We start from the raw sequence: 21653 nt of genomic DNA, 5'->3' as shown, positions 1-21653 counted from the left end.
TGTTTTACAGTGTACGTGGTCAACTTAACAATGGAAAAAGAACAACAATGTATGATTCATTATGGACTTAATTGTGCAAAATTGACACCACAAAGTCATATAATTAATCTTTAATAAGCATTTTCTTATCTGCCATAAAAAATTCTTGTTTGATATAGAGATGATAAAAAGACCTAAATGTGTTTATGATTTATAATTATGACTCTAACCATGCATTTATTTTAGGTATATTGCCTTTATGTAAATTAATCAAATCCTTAAATTGAGGGATATTTATGATCTATTTCTTTCTAACCTTTTTTTTAAATGTAAAGATTGTGTCCTTTATATCAACTTATACAGTGCTCAGCATAATTGAGTACACATCATTTCTCAGTGAATATAGCCAATGTATTTTGGTGCATGTAAACAAAACAGATTTATTAAACAGAAAATTTTATTAAAATAATATTTTAGTCACCAAACATTTATTGCAAGCAATATATTGCAAATCTAACCTACAAACTTTTACATTTTTCAGTTTTTTTTCTTCTCTTGATTCTACCTCTTTTTTTTTTAATTTGTATTTAATATTTTTCTATAACATAAATTTGGGTGTACTCATTTTTGGACCATTATTGTAAGTCATTTTGTTAGATAAGCTACAGATTTGGCTTCAGTACTGATTAACCTAATGTACAGTATATGCACAAATATAATATTGTATAGCGTCCTATTAAAAATATGAATCAGCAAATATATTTTTTTAATGTTTAATATAGCAAATAAATGTTATTAAAATAAGACACAATCATGAAGAACAACTTTGCTTACGAATGAAATCCATATCAACTAAATGTGTCTTTAGAGTGTCATTTAGGTAGTTTAATGATTTTTAAATGCAAAATGGCACAATTTAACAACATATTAACTTTTTTAAATCGTTTTTAAAATAAATAAAATTTTTAAATTAAATGTATTTATTTTTAAATAAAAACTATAGATTGCTGCTGGTCACAAGCTTTCACTGACTCATTAATTCAGTTGTACACAGAATCATTAAGACAAATCAAATTATTATCATTATGAATGAACCCACGCACTTTGAACGTTATCATTCGATTGAATGGGTGTTATCAATGATTATCAGCTGATAGATATGGGCCAGTACAGTAGGGGCCTTCTTTGCTTACTAGGATCAGAATGCTGTTATTATCCATCCACATGGTTAAAAAGCTATACTAATAAAGAAGACTCCAGTTTCAGATCTGTTTTGAGATTCCTGTGGCAGTTGGGTTTAGGGTTGGGGTAGACATGAATAAAATACAACTAATGGAAAATTTTATAAATTATATAAATATTTATCGTAGTTCAGCTATACTAATAGCGAAGACTCCAGATCTTTTTTACATTACTGTGAAGGTTGGGTTTAGGGTTGGGGTAGGGCTAGATGTTAATAAATTACAATTAATGGGAAATTTAACAAATAATATAAATAATTATTTTTAACTTGCGCCCACAGCTGTATGTGATCTATAGCTAATTAAGCATATGGATGGATGATAACAACCTTCTAAGCCTACCAGTAGGCGCAAAAGGCCCATACAGGCCCATATTTATCAGCTGATAATGCCTATTCAATTGAGTGATACCCTTCAAAGGGTCGTTAACTCGTTTGATTCGTTCAAAACTTAAGATTCATTTATTAATGATTTACTGTTATTGACTGAATTTCACACAATACTGCATATAATTTTGTCAAAACACCTTACAATGCTATAATATCATTGTAAAATAGTAATGTTACTTGTCTTTTCATTAAATTTAATAGGCATTATAGGAAAAATTGTGACTGATCCTACATTTTCTGGCAGAAACTGATTTCTACTGTGTTGTTTATATTTGTTATGATCTTGTGCACTGAGTAAGAAACCTGGTGAGTCACATGATTTTTGTCAAAGTTTTACATCAGCAGGACGCTCCAACTTGTGTTCAATCTACATACGATTTCCACACTATGCTGTATATCGGTGCCCTGATCTACTTCACATGCTTCAGCTACTCTAAACAGCAGAACATACCAGCCTGATCTCATGAGAAAACGTAAGTATTTTATGTGTTGTTAGTTTAGTGGCTAATTCATACGAATTCGTATACGAGTTCAGTCGTAAGAAAATGTACAATTTTAAAAAGAAATTAAATTAGATCGTACAAATTCATTGCCATGCGAATTGCCATGAGATTGCATTGGACATTCTGAAAAGTTAAGACATGTTTGCTTTGACATATCCAGTTTAAATACTTTATTAGCATCTATACAGCTAAAGGAATAAGTAAAAGTCTTATTTTTTAATGATGTCCTGGTTTTTGTTTATGGATTAGCACTCCATAAACTATGAAAACCATTAAATCAGTGGCTGCAAGCAGTCACTAGCTCTCACAATTGCTATGGTATTAGTGATGTATGGTGCAGTATGTATATTTATCAGCCAACAAATGCTTACTTTTATTGTTTATTGCTATTCGATAAGAAATCAAGTTAAAGGCTGATAAATTTGTGCCAGTTTATCAGCTGCCTGTATGTGCTGCTTTCCATGAGGGTTTTGATTGGTGCCTTCAAATGACATGAAACCAGGCAAGATGCAATTAAAAAGGTGTCAGCAGTGTGGTTGAAGATCTAGATATATCTTTGCAGTATTTTCTGCATTTCCCAGAGATGGGTTGTGGCTGGAAGGGTATCCGCTGCATAAAAACTTGCTGCATAAGTTGGCGGTTCATTCCGCTCTGGCAACCCCGGAATAATGAAAGGACTAAACCGAAAAGAAAATGAATGAATGAATGAATGTTTTTTTATGCAGTTAAGGTTTTGGAGTTTCTTGAAAGGAGGTTTAAATAAAATGTATTAGTTCTATTATTAGTTGGAGCATTTTCAGCTTAGCTTAGCATAAATAATTGAATCTAATTAGAATACTCTTCTGTTACACCGTCAAGTGTAAAATGAAAAGGTGCTGTTTTCTAGGTTGATATGGCTAGGAACTACTCTTGTCATGGTGTAATAATCAAGTTGTTTCCATTGCGCAGGAGGCGCAATGATATTACACAAAAATAAGATTATAGCTACCAGCCATATTAGCCTTCAAAATAGCAACTTTCCATTTTCCGTCAGTTTTAGTCACGTTGTAACTAAGAGTATAGCTTTAATTTAAATATGAAAAACATCCTAAACTATCCCTAAATTATATAATGGTCTAATCGGATTCAATGCTAAGCTAAAAGTGCTCCCGCCAGACCCAGAAATGAGCTGAATGGATTAAAAATTTGCTTAAACTCAACTGTTTACCTCTAGGTGACTTATAAAATGAACCTACTTCCTAAAAACTGGAATCTTTCTTTCAAAATATTTGCAATCGTCAACTGCACAAGTTGGCAGCACAAATTATCTCTGCAAGTCAGAGACCAAACTGGACATGGTATCAATTATCTATAGCCCCCTTCCCTGTTTCCCAGCCCTGCTACTGGAAAATATCCAACTACAGGTTTAGTTTGCATTTCTAATTAAACATGTTCATAGACGAAAATGCTACATTACAACTCAAAAAAAGAAAAAACCTTTCCCACCTCCATAGAACATAATGTTTGAGTGAAACTCCCAAGTCTCAATTTGTAGGACAGATTAATCAACTCTGACTTCAGCAAAACCATCTAAGAGTTTTCCCTGACTCCCTGCTAAAATATAATTTAAAGAAAAACATGCTGCATATTGTAAATAATATACAAATATGTACTTATATATAATCATGTAAACATGGTGAACTACTCTTGCCTTGCCTCACCCTGCCTGCTTTCCCACTTTACCTATTATTTTATCCACTTTATCGGATAAAATGATTACATGTATTTTTATGGAAACGATAATAAGTTTAGAACAAATTAGGTAGGACAAAAAAGATAACTGTAGTATATTTCCGATATGCTGTTTTAACTCATTTAAAGGGCCATGAAACCCCCTCGTTTCAGCAGGGTGTTTTCACACCTCTACTTTGGAAAAAGTCAGAAAAGTGGGCGTGTCCAGCTCTGTTTAGGGGGGAGTGTCGTGTGTTTTTAGCAGTGTGGGACACATATATGACTGTCAACAGCTCAAAAAATGTGTTTTGGTGTTTGTGACCCTTTAACAGTAGTAACTGTCAATGCTAGCTTGGTAGGCTGTACTTTGTTTATTATAAAAAAAAAAGTTATAAACAGCTTTAAATGTTCACTTTTGACCAATTATCTCTATTTTGTTGTAAATCATTACATGTATGCTGCCTTAATGGTAAATCTCAAGTGTTGTCTCAAGCTATGAAAATAAATATTTTCATTTTTTTGAATTTAAAGAGATGGTTCTCCTAAAAAAAAAATAAATAAATAAATCTCACCATTTACACATCAATCAAGTGGTTCCAAACCTACCATTCTACCAGAAACTTACAATTTTACTTATTAGGGCCTGACTTAAATTTGTTGGCCTCAAAAAATCATACAAAACCATAAAATCATACAATTCAATGGTAGAAAGCATCCATGATCACTGTCAGCTTCTCCTGATTTTACTTCCGAGTCATAGCCTTAAAGGTGTGTTGCACGCATTTTATGTTAAATTTAAGGCAAATGTGACAGGACTGACAGAAAGATGGGAACTATTGTGAAATACTATTTATTTGTAGAACGTATTATAATTTCATGTTTTTAATCTATTGTTGTGAATAACAATTAAAACTTGCTATTTATGAAGTTTTTTCTTCTAAACAACAGTTTTTAGCATAACAAAACTATTAAAGCTGTTGGTTAAATTAGGCTGAGAACAATGACAATGACAGGGTTCGTACATTTGTAAAGTGTTTTTAATAAGTGTCGTTTATTCATAAACTAATTTCGAGGATCACATGCTTATGATCAACATGGCTGGCTCCTCATTAGCTCTGTAATCTTCCCTATTAGATGATTACGGAAGCATTATAAATAACCAGAGTTTTTCACTCCAGTTATCTTCATCTGAAGCTTCCTCCCCTTCCACCCCTACTTCCCCCCTTTTTTCAGATAGGGTGACATGGTGGCCCAGTGGCTAACACTGTTGCCTCACAGCAAGAACACCACTGGTCCAACCTCCTATTGGGCTGGTCGGTGTTTCTGTGCGGAGTTTACATGTTCTCCCCGTGTTTGCGTGGTTTTCCCCTGGGTTCCCTGGTTTCCTCCCACCGTCCAAAAACATAAACCATAGCAATCGACTAAACCAAATTATCACCTAAGACAACCTAGTTTACCCTTCTCACACGGCGACAGGCAGGGGAGTTCTCGAGACCTACCTCAACTCGAACTCCCCTCTCGCCCTAACGGGAGGGAGCCCTGGGCTCTCTCCTCGGACAGCATGCCAAATTTGCTTTATTGATTATCAGCTAAATTTAAACTCTTGAAAGAACAAAAATCTGAGAACCGAATGAATGACAGACTCCTCTCAAAACAACTCACAGAAATTAACCATCAGTCCAATTTAGATTTATTTGGAAGTGCATCCACTGTGTAAAACATGTGCTGGATAAGTTGGTGGTTCATTCTATTGTGATGACCACAGATGAATAAACAAACTATGCCGAAGCACATGAATAAATGAATGAATGAATACTTATTCACTGTATTTATGTTTTTATTTCAGGGACAGATAATGTATGTTTCTGGTAGAATGTCCTGAAGACATTTTGAATAACGTTGGAAAGTGGCTATTGATTTTTATAGTAAAAAATAAAACACTGGAAGTCAGTGGCTTGCGTCTTCCAACATTCTTCAAAATATCTTCTTTTGTGTTCAACAGAACAAAAATGTGTAAGTAAAAACTAATGACAATTTTCTCTCTGGGTTGAACTGCCTTTAAAAGCTTGGCATCAAAGCATAAATGTAGATAATCGTTTAAACACTTGAAACGTATGTTATAACGTCTAAATGTGCAATTTTATTTTATTTTTAATTAAGTGTAATGTAATGAATACGTTTACATAATTTATTTATTTGTAGGCATATAACTTAGATATAAAAATAGCAGATTAGGCTGTTAATGTCGGTTCATCTAATGAAGTACTTCCCGGATGAAGATACGAGTCCGCTGTTCGTCTCTCTCTCTCTCTCTCTCTCTCTCTCTCTCTCTCTCTCTCTCTCTCTCTCTCTCTCTCTCTCTCTCTCTCTCTCTCGCCATCCTATGTCACTAGAGATCGAGGGATATTCTTCTGTTTTCACATCTGTCTACAGAACCACCAAAGCAGACAGTGAATGAGAGCGAACATCTGAGGATCCCTCATTCATTCGGTCATCAAAACAGACGCCAGGAACAACATGCAGGTAAGATGCTTTACCTGAGGCAAAATTATAATAATTCTGTCAATGTCCAACTTCAACGTCAATCGATAAAATGATGCCGTTGTAACCGCGTTTTGTTAAACGGTTCTGAACACGACGCTACCGTCAGTTTATCTTTTCTTGCCTTAAACTTTAAAGTGTTTAGAAACTTTAATCCGGTCCGCGTTATCTTAAAAATACTTTCCGATATAGTATTGAGGTAGGCTGTTAAACTTTCTGAGTTTAATCATGGGTAAATGCCAAGTTTGTTATGTCCATCATAAACGATGTAGTTTGCTGTAGGTTGATTTCTATGTAATTTTATTGTGTACATTTGATATCCTTTTTTTCAACAATCTCTTCTCTCACTAAGAATTTCTGGTTATGTTATTCGTATCTCCCACTCTGTGTAGGCTGTGTGCGTGTGTGTGTGTGTGTGTGTGTCTGAGAGAGAGAGAGAGAGAGAGAGAGAGAGAGAGAGAGAGAGAGAGAGAGAGAGATTTAAAGTCTATTAAATTGTCTTGAGAGAAGCCCTAAGCCATTTTCATCTACAAAGTTTGTCGTATGGTGACTTTTATAACCGGTAATCTGATTATTATGTAACACTGTGCCTTCTTTCGAGTACTTTAGAACAGCCTGTGTCAGGAATTTGATATTATGCCCTTCGTGCCCCTTGGCTAATGTAATATTAGAGCTTTTGGCGGAAACGGGAACAGCCAAAAATAAATATTTGAAAATCTATGCTAAATGTTATTTAGTTAGATTGTTTGACCAGTCAACGCAGTGAGAGCACAGTAAAGGAATTCTGAGAAATGTTATTCACAATTTCATTTAATAATTTACATTATAACACTCTATATTCCAACCACACATTATTTATAGTTGCATACACGCTTATCCACTTCATCATAGATGTCCCAGACAAGGAAAAAAAACAAAGACGCTGATGACCTATGACAAGAGCAATGATGGTTTATGTAATCTCTGGCAAGGGAACAGTGCACTCACGTGTGTTTCTTGATACTGTCATTTTTAGTTGACACCTTTATTGAAGAATTTGTTCACCTGTACACAGCATTTGGTGTGAATTAGCAGAATTTTCTTCTCTTGATATGAAACATGATGATGAATCAAAAAAAAAAAAAAACTAAGGTACGTTTGAAATGGATACTTTGTACCATGTTTTTTTTTTTCTCCAGCTGCAGCACACCAATATATTTTCCGTAATGTATCAGTTTTTGTTGTTGTTGTTTTTAAGGTGATGCTTAAATGGCAGAAACTGTACTTTGCTCATCTTGGCTAACTCCATGGCATTCTCATCTAAATAATCCTAATACTGTCTGTGACAGAGAAAGGAGAAGATTAGTTTTTTCTTCATCTTCTGATGAGATGCTGTTAACACTAGGGGGGCTTCAGAGTTTCAATTGATGCAGTGCTGTCTCTTCATGCTCGCAGATTGTTTTAAAATTTGAATACAACATAACTCAAAGTGGTTTAATAATTTAGTGAACATTTTGCCAAACAGGGAAATGAAATACAGGAAATCTTATTACTTTAGTCTCTGAGAGTTTGTCAAAAAAAAAAAAAAAAAAAAAAAACTACTGCTCAAAGGCATCACTTGTCAGATGGAGAACAAGAGAACTGAATAACATCATAACACTCTTGGGATTAAGATTGAAAATGTGTTCACATTGCAAAATATTTGTATTTGTTCTACTTCTATGTAGTCTGTTAAATTAGTGTTGATCTATGATATTTTCTGTTGTCTAATAAAGAAAAGAAAAAGAAGTTCTCTGAAGTTTACTTATGTAGTGTTGCTCTAGAATCTAATGTTTATCCTCTGATATTTTTGAATCTGGATCTAGAAATTAAACTCATAGTAGTTTCCTGACTAATTGCTCATCGCGACTGCTCAACTACTGCTGATGCTTTAGCTGCTGCACTGTTGATCAGATTATTTTGGTTTTAAAGTCTGTTTAAAGGTTCACAATACCCTGGAGTACTTTTTTAAGATTTTAACAGATTTGTGTGTGTTGAGCATCAGTTAAGACCGTGTTGGCACCTATTAGCTGTAATTGTGGGGAAAAACTGGATAATTTTGAGCTTTTGTCAGCTTCCGGGTTTAAAATGATTTTTGGGGTTGGATTAAAATCTGCAACGGACCTTAAAACTGCAAATGCAAAAATGACGAGTCGGTTTTTCATTATTACTCATAGCAGAGTTTTCTTATCCTATGAGAAGAGCCGGCTTCTTAATTATTCATGAAAAAATGTAGCAGGACATTAAATTACTCTTTATTACTTCGCATTTTAACTTTGTAAACTATAAAATCATGCGTCTCCTCATGGTTTGTGTCTCATTTTGTGAGCCTACTGACAACAGCTGTTCGCTCTCCTCCTTCTCCCCTGCTCTGCTGGCCATGCCCACTCCTGCTCTTTGCTCGCGGAGCTTTACGCCCATTATCATGCATCTTTCGAAAAATATCTGAGGTAGACTTGAACTGAAAGTGGAAGGTGTCTTGGCCCTTTAAAGTCACAGTATGTAATTTTCATCACTAGAGAGCGCTTTTTCACAACAAAAAGGCATAGTTGGATGACACCATGACACCATGTTTATTGATTAGCTAAAGTATTCAAAACTTATTATGAAGCAGAGTAAGGCTAAAGGCTGCTGAAGTGAAACAAGAGCAATTCAATTAATTGCTAATGAGAAAAGCGCGGTGTGACATGAAAGCAGTGGAGTTTTTTTATTATGGCACATCATTGTATTATACTAAATGCATTTTAAAGTGCATCCACAATAATTCATTAGGATGGTGTAGGGCCTCCTTTTGCAGCCATTACCATTATCATCCTTCATACAATGTTTGAACCATTGCACATGGTCATGGTGCACATGGTCCTTCAGAATAATTTAGTAGTCCTTAGAAGGGACGTGCCCATCAAGCACAAATATTGGGCCTAGGAAAATACATGATACTGCAGCCCAAACTATCATTGATCCACCCCCATGTTTCACTCTTGGCATTCAACAGTTTGTACAATTCCTTGGGGCTTCTCCACACCGTAACTCTCCCAGATTTGGCAAAGTCAATTAAAGTGGACTCATTGGAGAAGAATACATGTTTCACATTGTCCACAGCCCAAGATTTTTGCTGCTGGCTTCATTGAAACCGACATTTGGACTTGGCATGAGTGGCCAATGGTTTAAGAGGGCTCTGGATGCAGACCTTGTGCAGTGCAATCTGAGCTGCATCCAATGCTTTTTATTGCGCTCACCTAACCCCACCCCTAATCCTACCAGTCACAGTGACGTCACTCCCTCCATTGAGTGCATTGTGTCTGACATTGCATCGCTGAGTGATGCAATCTCAGCTTGCATCATAAAGGCTGCATCCAGATACTATTGAATGGTTTGGCTATAGCAGCCCGGCCATGTATACTGACCCTTTGAAGCTCCAAATAAACAGTTTTTGCGGGATACAGGAGAGTTTAGGTGCACATTTAATTCTGTGTTGGGCAGCTGTGGTTTTATGTTAATGGATACAATCCAAGTTAGCACCCGGATATCCTTTTAGACAGCTTGTAATTCCTCTATCAATCGCATTTTTTTTTCTATTTCATGAGCTTGCAATAACCAGATTTGTGATAAATGATGATCTCTTCCTTTTACGCAGAAAAAAAAACACCTTCCTTTTAAACTGAAATGCCTTTCTTTTACAATATAAAAATATAAAATCCCTTGCATGTATGTATACACAGTTTTTCATGAGTGTTATTTGGGTGTTTATGCACACATCAAATTTAAATTCATTTGTAGAAGTTTATAGGCGCATACACAGGTCAAGTTTATATGCGAATATGTACAGGCCTGTTTGCATGCAGCAAGTTTATATGTATGTGCGTGTGTTGTTATGGGTGTATATGCTAGGATTGGGTTTATATAAGTGAGTGTATGTGGGTGCATGCATCAAGTTTGTATACAACAACGCAAGTTTAATTTATATTGTTTTGAACAACCAATAGTGAACATGTATATGCGAGTACTTTATAGGTTTATATGCATGTGTTTTATGTATGTGTTGATAAGCAAAATTGTTTTTTAATCCTACATGGTGCCTTTTAGACTTAAGAGCCAAGTTATATCATTATCAAAAAACCTGGCCCTGGTCTGTTTGGATAATGATAGAACTGTAGCAAAAAATTGTATTGCCAAATGATTGTGCATGGACTCTGAGATTTTCCAAATGCATTGTAATTCTCTCTCATTTTGAACTTAACTTTTAACAGCAGGTGGCGCTCTACTGTCGTTTTTAACCATAAAATGCTTAGGACAAAATAGCGCTTGGGTGTTCGGCCAAACAATGAAATATACAAGACATGTTAATTGTATAGTTTGAGTGGGAAAAATACAGTCAATATAGACACTTACTGGAAGGACACCTCACCTTCTGGAAAAGGAGCCAATCGTCAATCAGTAAAGACTGGCGTTTTTCCTGGGGAGAGAGTCATTTTGGAAGACATGTCATCAGGAATAAGTCTAAAATGACCTCAGAACAGCGTGATCATAATCAATGTTATTCAGAAGATATTGTGTGACATGTAAGTTATTAATTTTTACAGTAGTTATTTCATATGTATAGTTGATTGACAGGATTTCATCTGATCGCATCCTCCATAAAGATTGTTGGTGTAGTGAATTTGTTTCCCTTGGGTGCACATGTGCATTAGCTTGTGTAGCCTTATAAAAATATGGTGAACGTTTAGAAAAACAAAAAAACAAAACGATGAGACAGTTTTTGTTTAATTGCATTCTTAATCTCAAATATGAAATATAGTTGTAAGCTTGGCAAACAATTTTATGTTTCCTCATTCAAAGAGATAGAAGTTGCACTTGCGTTTCAAAGACAGCTGCAGAGCAAAAAAGATCTTTTCTGCCGCTTTTCTGGGGCCGGGTCGCGGGGGCAGCAGTCTTACGAGAGTACCCCAGACTTCTCTCTCCCCATATACTTCCTCCAGCTCCTCCGGGGGGATCCCGAGACTTTCCCAGGCCAGCCGAGAAACATAGTCCCTCCAGGGTGTCCTGGCTCTTCCCCGAGGAGTCCTCTCGATGGGACATGCCTGAAACACCTTCCTAGGTAGGCGTCCAAGAGGCATCTGAAACAGATGCCCGAGCCACCTCAGCTGACTTCTCTCGATGCTCTAGTCTAAAGCACATGGCGCAGGCGAACTTAGGGCATGTCCAGGGCATTAAATCTTAACTCCCATTTCCTTTAAGAATGAGTTGCGGTTGCACCATGGTGGGTTTTTACATTGCAGAATTTGTAAACGAAAAAACTGAATGATTCACTGGCGAGGAAACAGATTTGCTTGTGCATGAAGTGGAAACCAAGCCGAATTTTACCAAAGCCAAGATGTGCGAGGAGGTAGCGGTTTTTATAGATATATGTATAGTCAGGGGGGTTGTGGGGGGTAGGGTTAGGACAAGAGGTCCAGAGATATTATTAGGGGCCCTCGTCTGCGACTCTATCACCAACACTCTCCCACAACCCACGCTCTTCACTTTTGCTCGTCATCGCCCTTCCCGCTATTCACTTTCACCCACGTTAAACCCCCAACCCTCTACCCTTCTTCGGTTTCATCTGCAATCCCCCCCACCTGAAAGGTTGTCAGAGGGCCCTTGTTAGCCAGCGGCAGCCCTGTGTAAAGTATAATAATGTTAAGATTTTATTTCTTTATTTTTCTTACTGAAAGATAATTGCTGATGCACATCCCTTTATGTGTAATAAGCAAAGTGTATGCTTGTTTTAGACCTGCCTATAAGGATCGTATAACCCTCTTTTTAAATTAAAAAAAAAAAACTTTTGAACTTAGACCAGGTTTTAGTTGGTTAATGTCGCTTTCTATTTCAGTTGTGCCAACAATACACCTTTAACACGCTACTTTTCATACCAGCATCCATGGGTGCAAATGCATTTGCTATTTAAACAATGTGGCGGAAGATGTGAAACAAATACCTGCACTAGGCTAAAAACTAGTGAATAACGCTTGCATCACTCCCAGCGCAGCAGTGTGCCTGTTGTGTTATAGGGTCCTAGAGTGAGTAATAATATTAGTATTTGTGAAGCAAATTAATTTGCAACCATTAAAATCAAGAATTATAATTATATTCAGCAAATTTACTTACATTATATCATGCTGTTCTGTTTTACGTCAATGCGGTGCTACTTACTCAGCTTCCCTGGTGTTCCTGCGGGGATATCAAGGCCTGTTTGTGCTCAAGGTGCCATATGTGGTTGTTTGGGACAGGTTGAGCAGTCACAGTGGTCAAGCCAGAGATTAATTGGAGCCTGCTGTGTTGACATTGCTTACTGTACAAGATACACTCGACTGACTCACCACAGTCGTGTCAATAATAAGCAGGTGCTCAGGCCTGTAGGTGACGACATGACAATAAAGCACAAATACATACATGTCCACACCACAGCAGTCATTATCATCCAAATCAAAGTAAAACACACAAATACAGTCAGTAAAGAAAGCTCTTTGTGATGAATTTACTGGTGTGATTACATAACATTATGCCTATCAGGACAGATGTGTAGTCAAGCAAATGAGTGCTTATTTACAACTCATAAACTGCTTAACTTGTGTGCATTTGAAGCAGAATTAAACATGTTCTTTATAGTTCTTAAGTCGGTAATACAGATTCTGTGTTGTGGAGATGTTTAACACTTGCTGGCCCTCAAAAATGAGTCCCCCAAGATGCTGGCCCCTGATGTTTTATTGATGCTGTTTTTAGGGAGGTTGAATTATTTAGTGATGCTCTAAATGTTCAGAGCAAAGCTTACTGTCTTTTCATATTCAAATAAGAAGCCAGGGCCCTCACAGGATTCCTCATGTCGTTCAAGGCGAACAATAGTTTGCAGGAGTAAGCGAAATCTCGCCCGTGTGCATTTCAGTGCATATTTTGAAGGTATGCTTAATGTTTTTCTTTTCTTAAAGTTTATATTCCTTAGACATTTCCTCGTTCTTACTTTTATGTTTTCATTTATTTTTTTCTGTTTATCTCTTTTATGGCTCTCTCACTGTACAGATATTAAAGGTGTTTTTCATTTCTCTGTTGTTGTTGCCTTAGAACTGGCTGGAGAGTGTTGTAGCATGTAAACTATCCATTTAAACAATTAGAATTGTAAATACAGGAATAAAATCAGACTAAAACATACAGACTACGATAAAAAAATTATATCTTACTATGCATTAAAGGTCAAAAGTTTGCATATGCTAGCATAATGATTGCTAGCAATTGCTCTAAATTTGTTTTTAAAATTTCTTTTTTTTGCTGCTGTTTAGAAGCTACATACACTATTAGAAAGCAAAATGTAACGTATTTCTTTCTGGAGCATTAGTTGGTGTTTTCACCAATTTGTAATACTTGAAGTACATAAGTTATCGTTTGTGAAAAGATGGGCTCAATATCAGACACTTAATTGATAGTTCCTTATTCAGAGGATGCTGGAAAGCTAAAGAATTTCCAGAACCTGGAGGATTTTTCTGGAGAACTTGAAAGGAACAGTTTACCCCTATTTACTCACCCTCAAGTGGTTATAAACCTTTGAGTTTCTTTCTTCTGTTGAACACTAAAGAAGGCATTTTGAAGAAAGCTGAAAATGTGTAGCCATTGACATCTGTTGTGGGAAAAAACATACTATAGTGGTTAATGGTTACAAGTTTCCAGTTTTTTTTTTTTTTTTTTTTCAAAATATGTTCTTTTTTGTTTAACAGAAGAAAGGAACTAATAAAGGTTTTGAAAACTAAAGGGTGTGTAAATGATGACCATTTTTGTTTTTTAAGCAATTCATTTAATTGTTGAATCAAATCATAAAACATTCAGGTGCCCAGTCCAAGTCCCAGTATCCAGCAAATAGTTTACCCCAGATCTTGAAAATAAAATAAATATATTTGAAATTGAACTTCAGAACTGGGACTCGGTGCAAGCCAGCACATATCAGTGATTCAACATCTACATTTAATAATGTTAAAGAGGTTTAATATGTATTAATTAGATTCTAAACTTTAGCATTTCGTTGGAGTGCAGTAAGTGCACTATTCTGTGCTTCTAAATGGCTGTATTTAAATTTATGTCGTGTTTCATCTGGTGGAAACAGCAAAATTGGTTAACACTGCAAATCTCATCACGTAGCGTGTTGTTTGGACACAGGGTTGCAATGTAATCTGCTCACCTCATGTTTACGTTCATAACATTTATATTGTTTGCTAATCAATAACGACCTCATGTGGAACTTACATACTGTGAGAGCCTTCCTGACTGACTGAACCAAATATGTGGTTTTCCACCAAGGCAACCTGGGGTGCTGAAATATAATTGGCTAAACTTGCATTAGGCGGGTTAAAAGAACCAAAACAAAAACAGACGTTCTGGCATATAACTGACATTTTCAAAGCAGAATAATTGACTTTAGCATTGTTCTTCAAAAAAACAAGAATGTTTACTTGGCATGTTTCTTAAATATCTGCAAACATATTGTATTTTTTGTGCATTACAAGAGTCTAAGGTTGCTTTCACATCTAAATTTTTCTTTCAGAACCTGGCGCGTTTCCCCAGTTAGCGTGGTTTGTTTGGCATATGTCAATCCAGCAATCACACCACACCAAAACAATTGGTCCGAGATCGCCTAAATGGGGTGATCAGTTGTTGTGAGAAAGCAAAATGATCTAACGAATTAACGAACCAGGCTATATCACAGTGTGTTATGGTTATGTAATTACCATATATACAGCTATATGAAGAGGGAATTAGAGTAGGGCGGGATGTCATGATTCATGATGAATATGAAAGTGAAAGCATGAAGAAATATTTTCAAGTGCTGTTAATCCTTAAGGGAAATTGACCGAAATTGGCATATAAATACCATATAAATTAATCTTATAATATTTTGTATTAGGCTATTGTTTTGTTCATTGCTGCACTGATATCTTAAAAGAAAGATCAACATTGATCTGCTTCATGATCTGATTGCAAATAATGATGTACTGTATGACAGCTGAGCTGAATTCATGGGACTGAAAAATAAGCCCTAAAAGCAATGTGAGGAGAGTTTATTCGCACATGACTTGTTTTAACTATTTTGGTCCATTTAGAAACTTTGCCATGTGAAAGCGATCCATACCAAGAACAAAAAACAAACATTGTAACAATTTTTATCCCTTTTTCGGAACTAAACATTCGATCTAAAGGTGTGAAAGCACCCTAAACATACAGCACTTTTATTTATATATGTAAATATATATATATATATATATATATATATATATATATATATATATATATATATATATATATATATATATATATGTATATATATATATATATGTATATATATATATATATATATATATATATATATATATATATATATATATATATATATATATATATATATATATATATATCTGTATGTATATATATATGTATATATATATATATATATATATATATATATATATATATATATATATATATATCTGTATATATATCTGTATATATGCAGATAAAATATTTCAGAGCTGAGCATAACAAAGCAAAAATTACATTTTACCAAAATTACATTTGTCTAGAGTATTTGCATGGTTATTGACCCCTTTTGTGAAATCTGAACTCAGTATGAAATGCCCACAGCCATCCTGAGGCAACAATGTAAGTTGTCAGAAAAATGGATGAGATAGAAAAATTAGCATGTGTTTCATACCAAAAATGTTCATGAACATTAAAAGATAAAACTGTAAAGCATCAGCTTTCATTTTGAAATTGAAATACAATGTCCTCCACGAAAGCTTTAAAGCAGATTGTGAGTATTATAAAAGCAGCATGTTCCAATAAATGGGATTCTGCAGGGCATCAAACCTCCTTGACTTCCCTTTAAGAACAAGACTCTTTTAATGTGTTTTCTCATTGTCTTTGTCCTCCAGGCAGATGGACAGAAGGGCGTCGATGGAGGTCTGCTTCCTGATGCCAACGGGCGGGATGGGGACCCCAGCGGGCAGAAGGAGAGCGACGGGAAGTGGCAGAAACCACGCATCACCCGCAAATCCCTCATGAAATGCTGTCTGGTCAAATGGATCATCGCCAGTGCGGCGCCTCAGGGCTCAAGTATGACTCCTAAAAACCTAGAGAGTGTTATGAACGCTGTGTGCTAGCCATGATCCAGATGGAAGAGCGGAGGGAGCAAATTAGAGAGGAGAGGTTTAATATAGCATTTATGAAATAACTTAATATAGGCCTTTTAGAGATATGCTGTATAGTAAACACTTGCTTCCACCTTAAAACTAAAACTGACATCACTGAAACTCAACCGCATCCAAGCTTCAAGAAAGTCCCCTGAGTTGCCTGCAGGTTGTCCTGTTTATGTGAGATTAGATTATATATAGAAATATTTATGACATGACTTATGACAAGGTAGCATATGCTCCACTCCGGGTTTTCCATTTCACGCTTTCTGCTTAGTGGTGAAACAAATGCCGCTCCGAGTGATCCTGGTGTGAAACAAATCACAGATTTTAAAATATGCTGCATTTACAATCACTCTGGAGTAGTTTACAGTCCACATCGTTCGCAAATTATGGTCTGAATTTATGCAGAACAGTAGAAACTATCAAATAGAACATAAATTTGTCACATTCTATATTAGCTGACTTAGACCAGTGAAATTAAATAAATAATGCTGTTATGTATTATAACTAAATATATAATGCAAATCAACAGAGCCAGTTGACTTATAGTTAAAAAATATTGTTGGAAAATATACACTAATGGTTAAAAGTTTGGGGTCAGTTTTTTTTTTCTTTTTCTGTTCATGAAGGCAGCATTTATTAAATGTAAAACAAAATGTTAAATTGTTAAATATTTATTACACTTTTAAATAACTGCTTTCTTATTGTATGTAGCTACAAATTAAATTCATACTTCAGTCATTATTGCTTTTATTACTATTACATCACTCATAATGTTAATATTAATAATAACAATAATAATTAGTATTAGAATGATTTCTGAAGAATCATTGCGACTCTGAAGACTGGAGTAACGAAGCTCAAAATTCATTATTAAAACCACTGAAATAAATTATTTAAATTATAACCTACTTTTGAACAGTTATTTTATAGTGTAATAACATTTCACAATTTAACAATGTGTACTGTATTTAATTAAATAACTGCAGCCTTTGTGTGCAAGTTAAGCGTATTTTAAAACATGTAAAAATTATATTGACCCCAAACTTTTGACTGGTGGTGTATATGCATATAGGATTTTGCAAAGAATAACTAATAAGGTTTGCATTAATTCATGTTATATTTAAACTGCATAATCCATAACACTGTACAGAAAGTTAGTTCTGAAATCTGATTGGTTGAGCAGAATTTTGAAAGCTCTGGTTAATCAACAGACTTTTTTACTGTATATCACAGGTCCATACTAGACTGACAAAAATGATGTGATGTGAAGAGATTTATTTTATTTATTTATTTATTTAAATCTTTTGACTCTAGGTTGCCAGTAAATGTCAACAAATCACTGATCAGTAATTTGATAGATTTTTGGGGGGTTTTGCAAACAGAATGCATTCTACTTTCTCGTCTGAGGATTTAGATTAGTCATAATGAATCATTTTAATTTAATTATTGGTTCTCTCAGGAATTATGATATTTAATTTAATTATTAATTAAATTTATTTAATTTAAGCTATGTTAATACAACACAAACAAAAAATAGTTATTTATTGTTATTTTTATCATTAAAATGGCTGCTTTCTATATGTTAAAAGTGCAGTGGGTGAAACACTTTTTGTTGTGCTGGTTAAAAGTCTCATTTATTCATTCATTTTCTTGTCAGCTTAGTCCCTTTATTAATCCAGGGTCACCACAGCGGAATGAACCGGCAACTTATCCAGCACGTTTTTACGCAGCAGATGCTCTTTTAGCCGCAACCCATCTCTGGGAAACATTCACACACACACACTCAGACACTACGGACAATTTAGCCTACCCAATTTACCTGTACCTGTCTTTGGACTGTGGGGGAAACCGGAGCAGGGAGAACATGCAAACTCCACACAGAAACACCAACTGAGCCGAGGTTCGAACCAGCGACTCAGCAACCTTCTTGCTGTGAGGTGAAAGCACTAACTACTGCGCCACTGCGTTGCCGGTTTTAAAGTCTCTTCACATTCAAATAGTATTGATTAAAATAAATGATCTAAATGTATTTATATGTCTTTTTATATTCTGAGTTAGGCATAAGACTAAAATTTGTTCATCCAATTGAAATTTGTTGGGTTGACATCTCCCATAATTCTGAAAAGTAGCCCAAACTGTCTGTCAACAAATGGAGAATTATACATCTGCGCACCCCTGTTCACGCAGACAGATCCACCATTTGCACATGTTCGTAAACGATTGAGTAACAGCAGTAAAAACAAATGCTTAATTAACTTTTTTGTAAATCCTGAATCAATATTGCATAATCGGGTTCATCAAATTTGCTTAAACTAAAGCCGCTTTTCCACTATCGTGCTGAATCGTTCTTTAAACAGAACTGTTCCATTCCGTGCCAAACCGGGCCAGACAGCACGGATACGGTTTCATTTTCCACTGTCGTGCTGCGACAAAGCTCTTTAAAACATTACACAAAACGCATCAGTAGTTGCCTTGGTAACGCAATGTAAACGGCTCCCTTTGTTCAATTAAAGTTAAATAAGAGCCGAAACTATTTTTTTTTTTTTTCATAAAAGCAAAAGCAACCATGTGACTAAACACTGTTATGCCGCTCTATCAAATAGGGGTGCTAAATGTGCACCCTTATTTATTTATATGTTGCGCAGCTCTTGCTAAATTTTATTTGGAGGGAAAATGACCAAAATGTAATGTGATGATTGAAAATAATTGGAGGGGAAATAAATAATATTTAAAATCTCTGAACATAACAGAAAAATAAACAATGATAAGACTACAATAATAGTGCATTTGCATTATAGTCGCAGAAATATAATTTTGGACAGGCCTTGTCAAAGGTGAGCGGGCACTTTCACTAATAAATACACAGCACATAAATATTTCCTTTTTATCAATTAATTAAATTACACTGCGTTTTTATATCAAAAGTTGATAATGATATAAAATATACTACATTTTGATGGTAAAATGAAACCAATTAAGCGATGGCTGTTTTTTGTTTTACTATTCAAACATTAAATAACGAATGCAGCAAGTGAAATAAAAACGAATATGAAACAATATATAGCAGGATTTAAAGCATATAAAGCACTATTATATTTAGCAAAATGCTGCTCTATTATCTTTTTATTTTGATCATTTTATTTTCATTATTATAATTATTTTTGTGTTCATAATTAACTAACAAGCTGTAGGCGAATTATTGCTTGACGTTTTAGAAAATATTTGCGTAGCTATATTAAAGATCACCACAAAAAAACAAAAACACAGAAACATGTTATATGCCTCATAAATGTCATATAACTTATGTATAACTGAATCATATAATTGCCTATAGCTGAAATGATGAAAATTGCTCATTTTATTTTTATAAAACATTTGTCAAAACATATTGATATTTTTTGAGTAAAAGCAATACTGACATTCAAGAATCCATATTTATTTAATTCATTAATTCTTTTGACTTGTTTATTAGTGCATATGCTATAATATAAATCATACAACAGTACCTTGGACAGTTACAGTGCCGCTCCGTAAAGCTTTCAAGCAAAGTCTTTTGGACTGCCGACATTACAACACGAACACGCCGTCCTTCAGGTGGTCTCGCCGGTATTAACAAGCTGTCCTGGCTTTGAATTAAAAAGTGCAATTATTTCCTCGTTGTTTAAAGAGTCTGCCAGTTCGTGTTTCATGGGTGATGTTGTTGTGGAATTTGGACATCGACGATGCAAAGCGTGACTTTATTCGCTTTATTCGTTGCGCAGCAGGAAAAAAAGTCAGCAGCGCAAGTCGCTGGCATGTCTCTCCCGGATCAGAGCGAGTTTGGTGCTGTGAAATACAGCGCTGCGTGCAATAAACTCACATTCAGGCAGGCGAAGTAGGTCTGTATTCAAGTCAATAAAATAATAACTTTAATGAATAAAATATCTTCGTAAGAATGTGATGAGTTATTCACTTCTCTGCCAGAGACTGCTCTATGGTTTTAAAACCCTTTTCAAACTGTATCGTTTAGACCTGGATCATTATTTTATTTTAAATGTACTGTAGTTTATTGAGGATGTCTGATGGCTAGCGCGCTTCTGCTGAGCCAGCTGTGGTAGCTTAGCAACCGAGTCGCGACGTCAACACACAGAATTTGTCAGCACAGTTCAGCACGGTTGTCTAACCGAGAATTCCGGGCCAAGAACGGTTTGTAATCGTGCCGCGCCGTTCCAGGCTCAGTGGAGAAACAACCGTAACCGTACCGAAGTGTTCTTAGAACGGTTTGGCACGATAGTGGAAAAGCAGCTTAAGTGTTCTAAAGCATATTTTACTAGCAAGGATTCTGACACAGCAACATGAAGCAGATGCTTTACAAAAGTCGCGTGTAAGGGGTAAACAAGTCAAACTTAATGACACATTTGAGGGCTCATGGAATCAACTTAAAGGCAGAGGAATGTCTCTGAAAGCTTGCAATATCATCTGGAACTTTCAGTGACTATGTGCATGGACACCATTGCTCCGATTTTAATATGATTAAGACAATACTCTGAATAATAGGCTAGACTACCATGTAAACAATGATTTTTGATCACCTTAAAGGACCATAGACAATTGCTTCGCAAAATGCGGATGTCTTCTCTTTCCATTCAACGTGCGGTATCAAATTCCATCAAAAGAGCACTCTTCCACCAGTCCTTACTTAATGCTTGCATCAAATACCTGTTTGTAATGGAGGCACGAATGAAATGTTTCTGAATGAAAGTGTAACTGCAGTTAAAGTAAAAAAAATTTTAAAAAAAAATGAAATTACATGAAACTCTGGAAGAAACATGGATAGCGTGGTGACGCAATGACGTTACTCGATCTATGTACTCTAACATGTAAGACGGAATCATGAAAGGAACATTTAAAAAGCAACTCATGTAAACACCTTGATTATATTATTGTCTTATTCAGATTAAGGCAAATCATTAGATTACTGATAACCATGTAAACATAATCACAAGCCCCAACCCTAAAAAAGAAGTTCAGTATTTTTATGACAGCCTTTCCACAGGTTAGTAAGCTAATGTAATTTCA

The 21653-nt window shown here is 35.3% G+C and overlaps 1 protein-coding gene across 3 annotated transcripts in view; it reads left to right on the top strand.

Moving 5' to 3' along the window:
- The window catches only part of kcnip3b (Kv channel interacting protein 3b, calsenilin), a 56494-nt gene that overhangs the window by 3117 nt on the left and 31724 nt on the right, over window positions 1-21653 (top strand). Inside the window, exons 2-4 of one of the 3 annotated variants that reach the window (XM_073913627.1) lie at window positions 1941-2082; window positions 6256-6345; window positions 16332-16512. In XM_073913627.1, coding sequence (XP_073769728.1) covers window positions 6340-6345; window positions 16332-16512 — 187 coding nt within the window. In that variant the 5' untranslated portion in view covers window positions 1941-2082; window positions 6256-6339. 3 annotated transcript variants of the gene reach the window in all.

This window comes from Danio rerio, chromosome 10 (genome assembly GCF_049306965.1).
Source record: "Danio rerio strain Tuebingen ecotype United States chromosome 10, GRCz12tu, whole genome shotgun sequence".
Classification (NCBI taxonomy): domain Eukaryota; kingdom Metazoa; phylum Chordata; class Actinopteri; order Cypriniformes; family Danionidae; genus Danio; species Danio rerio.
The sequence above is the reverse complement of the archived record's forward strand: the minus strand, read 5'-3'. Positions and strand labels throughout refer to the sequence as shown.